At 38.0% G+C, this 6,257-nt stretch overlaps 1 protein-coding gene across 11 annotated transcripts in view; it reads right to left on the minus strand.

Moving 5' to 3' along the window:
* Tasor2 (transcription activation suppressor family member 2) overlaps positions 1-6,257 on the minus strand; it is a 50,779-nt gene that overhangs the window by 14,830 nt on the left and 29,692 nt on the right. For 9 of the 11 annotated variants that reach the window (XM_031359399.1, XM_031359394.1, XM_031359401.1 and 6 more), the window contains exons 12-13: positions 5,381-6,254; positions 3,261-3,702 (exon numbers count right to left, since the gene is read on the minus strand). In XM_031359399.1, coding sequence (XP_031215259.1) covers positions 3,261-3,702; positions 5,381-6,254 — 1,316 coding nt within the window. The remainder of the gene's footprint in view (positions 1-3,260; positions 3,703-5,380; positions 6,255-6,257) is intronic. The other 2 variants (XM_031359404.1, XM_031359405.1) reach the window with 1 other exon arrangement.

Here is a 6,257-nt window from a genome sequence, read left to right on the forward strand (position 1 = left end):
GAAGTGACCAAAGCCCTTAGAGGAGCCCAGAAGATCGTGAGTTGGATCCCAGACATTGGTTTTGCTTTCGATTGTTACTGTGCCCTGATATTTTTCCCTCTTGAAGGAAGAACGTATTTTAGTGGAGCCCACAGTTCAGAGATTTTGAATTTTATATATAAAGACTGTGGGACTTTAGATCTTGGGGATGAATAAGAACATAAGCGTTGAGGCTTAATAGTGGTGTATGTCAAGTTGACAAGGGGTCAATTGTACTGGCTAGTTTTGTGTGTCAACTTGACACAGGCTGGAGTTATCACAGAAGGGAGCTTCAGTTGGGGAAGTGCCTCCATGGGGTCCAGCTGTGGGGCATTTTCTCAATTAGTGATCAAGGGGGTAGGGCCCCTTGTGGGTGGTGCCATCCCTGGGCTGGAGGTCTTGGGCTCTATAAGAGAGCAGGCTGAGCAAGCCAGGAGAAGCAAGCCAGTAAAGAACATCACTCCATGGCCTCTGTATCAGCTCCTGCTTCCTGACCTGCTTGAGTTCCAGTCCTGACTTCCTTTGGTGATGAACAGCCATGTGGAAGTAAGCCAAATAAACCCTTTCCTCCCCAACTTGCTTCTTGGTCATGATACTGTGCAGGAATAGAAACCCTGACTAAGACACAGAATGCTCTGTTAGGAAAGCCCTCTAAGTGCTGACATGATACTTAAGCTTTCTATTTTGAACTAACCCAAGTGTGGGGCTTTCAGATAGTGATGGCCAATGAGTAAAGTCTGAGTAGAATTCTAAAATCTGAACATACCCCAATATTTAATCAGTATATACTATAAAGATTATTAAAAATTATTCATTTTAACTATTTTATTTTTCTCACCAAATAGTAAATTTACTAGTAGACAATATGTTACATAAACATTTTGAGTATAATTTTATTTAATATATACTATTTTTATTCTTTAATTTCATATATATTTTGGCCATATTCAGCCCTTGGTTCTCCCCTCCCCCTTTTCAAGACAGGATCGTATGAGCTGAGGCTGGCTTTGAACTCCTAAACCTACTGTCTTACATATCAAGTGCTGGAATTACAGGCCTGTGCCATGCCTGGTTTACACTTGATTTTTAAAATAATAATAATAATAATAACAACAACAACAACAACAACAACAACAATAATTCCTTTTGCCATGGTTCATACATGGAACTTTGAGGATAACTTCTGAAGGGTTGGTTTGCTTTCCACACAAGGTTCCAAGGTCAAAGTTAGGTTGTGGGACTTAATTAGGATGACAAATATTTTTACCTGGTGAGCCATCTTACTTATTAGCCTTCTTTATATTCTATTTTATGTTTTGAAAAAAAAATCACTCTTAAAATTAAGACTAGTAATTCTCTCATTAAATTATTTCTGTCAAATCAGGTAGTGGAGGCACAAGCTTTCATCCCAGCACTTAGAAAACAGGGGTTGTAGGGTAGGGGTAGAGGCAGGGGCACATAGATCTTTTGAGTTTAGGGCCAGCCTTTTCTACAGAGTGAGTTCCTGGATAGCCAGGGCTACACAGAGAAACCATGTCTCAGAAAAACTGTAAAAACAACAACAACAACAACAACAAAATTTCTGCCTTAATAAAATTAGTATGAGCCTATGTAATAACTGAAATTGGCCTAAGTACTCTGCTATTTTAATATATAGTTGCTCATAATCAAATTTTTTCCATATCCTTGAAAACAGGACAAAATTTCTGAACTTCATTTTCAGAAAAAAAAATTACTTATGTAGAAAATATTCATCAGATGTACATATAATTACAACTAAAAATACTGACACAAAAACAAATAGATTGTTTGGATCTAAATCTTAGTTCTGTAATTTATTGTTTTAAGGCCATACCTCCTTTTTATTATTTTGTTTTGTTTTGTTTTTCAGAGCTGAGGACAGAACCCAGGGCCACCACTGAGCTAAATCCCCAACCCCAGTTCTGCAATTGATAATGTGACATTAGACATTTTCTTTAGCCTCAGTCTCTTCATCATAGTTTAGTTAGCTGGCAACTACAAGTAAGCTAACAGCTCTTGAATTATTCATTCATTCACTTACTTATCTATTTAATTTGTGTTGAGTGTGTGTGTGTGCGTGCACATACACCAAGAGTTTGGTGAAAGAGCATCAAGTGTTCTTAACCAGTGAACCATGTGTTCAGCCCAAGCTAACAGCTCTCACTTTACTTGGCTTGTTTCAGAATTAACTGAGTTTCTGTGAGTAAAGGGCTTGGAACACTATACAATACTACAGATGTTAACTTTGCTAATAATGATGGCCACTTGAAGATACTCACTTTCCAAGGTTCATTCTTGACCCTTCAAGTCTCCCACTGACCTTATATATGGCAACAGTCTACCCAACGTGAGAACAAGTTCTGTAGGTGCTGTTCAAGCTCTTTCAAGTTATTCTAGACTAAACCTGGGCCATGAGCTATAGAAAATTTTTGTTACCACTTCCTTATATGATAGGTAAAATGTGGATTATTTGGTCTGGCTGAAAGTAAAAGAGTAAAACAAAGAATGCTTTCTATACTTAGAAAATAATTACCCACAAATAACTTTTCTTTAAAGGTGTGGTATGTTAGAATTCAATTATTTGCCTTCCAAACTAATTCAAATATAGTTGATTCTAGTCTGCTTTACCAAAGTCTACCAAAGCACTACTATTACTACCAACATTTGATCCTTAATATCTAGGCAAACTATAAGTTATCTGTGTGTATTCCTGTGGTGCATGTGTGTGTAGGTCAGAGGTCAATTTTGGTTGCTGTTCTTCAAGTTTTATTCACCTTGTATTTTCTCTCCCTGGCTTGGAGCTAACTGAAAATGCTAAAGTCAGTAAGCCCCAGGGATTAATCTATCTCTACCTCCTGCCTATTCCCCTAGTGCTGCGGTTACAGATGCACAGTACCATGCCTGGGACATGGGTGCTTCAGATTTGCAAAACAAGCAATTTATCCACTAAACTATCCCCCTAGTTAGTCACTGAACTTGTTTTAACTTTGCCTCAAATAATAATACTAATAAGTGACAAGCTGGGTTCCTACATATTGGATTCCTTTCTCTTATTTAATGAGAGGGAACACTTTATAAAGATTAAGTTTAGTGAATTAAAATACTTTACTTAGCTGGAAGACCCATTTTTTTCCCCCTGAAATAATACCTTGAATACGTTTCCATATAAAATGAAAAATCATCAAATAAAATTAATGCCAACATTTAAAATAGCATCTCACCTCAGTATTACAAGAATAGATGAAGTTCTGGTTTCCTGAAGTATCCAGGTGACACTCCCCTGTAAATATTTCTTTCTGGTCATTCTGTACACAGAGTTCCAAGTCTCTGGTAGTTGGTGGATTAATGAAAGGAAGCACGCAGTTAGGTCCAGGAAAGGTCATATTGGTGGCACGACCAATGTGTGTTTCCTTAGTCTCCAACAGAGGATCTACAGAGCCTCCAACAGAGGGTCTTTCCACATTGGAAAACTCCTCAATTTCACTGTGATCCAAAGACTCTAAAGACCTATTTATGCATACATATTTTGCTGGGTTTTTGTGTTCTACTACCTTTCGAGGTGACCCGATGGCTTTGTTCTTTTTGCTGTAGAACAGAGCTACCCATATATGAAGTAAAAGCTTCACATCTTCCATATTTTCAGGCAAATCAGTGTTCCAGGGTCTAAGATGTTAAAGAAAATGCAAAAAATAATGCTAATTTTAGTTAATTACCATAAACAAGTTCCTCTATCAATAATTTTTGTGCTCATTTTTATTTTAAAAAATTACAAATATGACATGTTAAGAGTTAATTTAACAAATAATTATGAAGTAAAACCCACTCACTTTAAAGAGAAGAAAACCAAGGATCAAGAACATTAAGTGACTTATTTCAAATCACAAAACTTATATGGCAGAACAGGTAAGTCTCTTGACTCTTGGCCTAGCACTTGTCCTTCATACCACTCAAATGCACTGTGGAGGCAGCCTGTCTATTGTGGTACTAATGGTTCTAGCAACTCTCCAAAGTCTTATCACTTTAGTTTAGCTGAGAATGGCTAGTCCACGTTTTCATTTGTCTCTTTTAATTGTTGGAAAAGTATGATGATTGGAATATTCTCTGGGCAATGTAGTAAAAACTATATTACTTTCAGATTTTTAGTCCTAAACAGTGTTGTGAAACTATAAGTTAAGATACAAAACATTTCTGGCCTTAGGCAAAAGACAGCCGACAGCTGAAGTGGGCAGAACTTGAGTAGAGAACTGCATGGTTATGCTACAGTTATACAGGAGTCAAACTAATTAGGAAGGCAACTACCTATGTGAACTCATGCAAGGAAAGAAATCTGGTAATATGGAATGTCATTTAGTTAATATGAAACAATTCACAAATGCTGAATAACATTCTGTAGTGTCAATTCTTGTTAATAATGGCTACCATTTATTATGGTGGGCAAGTCACTGCAAAAGCCTAGTAATATACTAATAACCCTCAGGACATAGCTTCCATTAAACCCATACTCAAAAACCACTATCCAGACTAATCCACCACTGACATCTTGAAACTTGTGATATAGACCTCAGAATGCACCAGAGTCTGCAACTCAATGAGATTTCAAAATGAACTGTATATACAATGAACTGAGAATCACTGCCTAGAAGCACATACTTATTCTAGGTCACAAAAGGCAATACTAGCCGGGCGTTGGTGGCGCACGCCTTTAATCCCAGCACTTGGGAGGCAGAGGCAGGCGGATTTGTGAGTTCGAGGCCAGCCTGGTCTACAAAGTGAGCTCCAGTACAGCCAGGGCTACACAGAGAAACCCTGTCTCGAAAAACAAAACAAAACAAAACAAACAAAAAAAGGCAATACTAAGAAAGCCATTTTAATTAATTTAAGCTCCAGAAACCTGTAGTGCTAATAATCCTACTACTGTTGCCATGATTCCGTCTTCTTCTTTGTTTTGTACGACAGGGTTTCTCATGTCGCTCTGGCTGTTCTTGAACTAACTCTGTGGATGAAGCCGTCCTTAAAATGACAAAGATCCACCTGCCTCTGCCTCCAAGGTGCTGGTATTAATGATGTGTGCTACCACCAGCGTCTTAGGGAAGACTTCTAGTAACATTCATTCATTTAAAATAATTCACTCTTATCTATTTGATTAAGAAACATTGTAAATGAAAATCCATTTACAAGGTTAAATTTAAAGTTCTGGAAACATAGTCAACTAACTCTCAATAAACACACACTTGACATTATTATATTATGGCTTTATAATATTTTACCCTTCCCCAAGGTCAGCCATTAGTCTTACATCTTATCACAGATGTCAACAAAAACCTGCATCCCTTCTACTTACCCATGTAATGCTCTCAAAACAGTTTTCTCCAATGGGTTGCTGGTGTATTTGCTATCTAAGCTGAATACATACTCTCCTTCACATTTGAAAGTAATTTTAAAGGAGCCATCACAACTAAGAACAGTATGAGAGCAAAAAAACTCTCTAAGGCTGGAAGATACAATCAGACTTTTGCGCTTAGTCAGTGAATCTTCAGAGTGCTTTTGTAGAGGGGAGGTGTTCTGTAGATGCCGAAATGGCATGACTTTTCCTACAGGGGTTCCAGCTTCAGGGCCCTTTGTCCCACTCTTTACAAAAGCAGGGCTTGGTAGCTTTCTCTGATGCAGCTGTTTCTCTGACTGTTCAGCAAGGAGCAACGCATAGGAATGTTCCACAACAACAGAGTTTTGACTTGCCTCTGGTAATTCTCGGGTTTCCTCATTGGGTGCTGGTTGGGTAACAGCAAGAGGCTGAGCACAAGGGGCCAAGTTTTCTTCTTGGCTATGCATTAAGTCTGACTCTGAACTAATCTTCTCGACATAGTATGGTTTAGGTAGTAGTACAGCTTTTTGACTTTTAACTCCCTTATGATATTCATGGTCAGAAGCACCATGCAATGAATTTTCTTTAGTGAGTAAAACATTGCTTTGTGGCAATTCAGAGAAGCAAGGAAGGTTCCTGAGCTTACAAGATGCTATAGAAGCAGCAGCAGAGCTTAATGCCAGATCAGCCAACATATTTAGGGCCTGGGAGTCACAGCTGATAACTGAGTTTTCAGGAGAACCTTTAGGAATCGTTGCAATATTTTCTTGTTGAGATGTACTTAGGTTAAGTCCATCTTTTTGACCATCTGATGCAATTTCTGATTGAAGGTGTAAAGCAATTTCTTTTTTGGCTT

This window comes from Mastomys coucha, unplaced genomic scaffold (assembly GCF_008632895.1).
Source record: "Mastomys coucha isolate ucsf_1 unplaced genomic scaffold, UCSF_Mcou_1 pScaffold7, whole genome shotgun sequence".
NCBI lineage: Eukaryota > Metazoa > Chordata > Mammalia > Rodentia > Muridae > Mastomys > Mastomys coucha.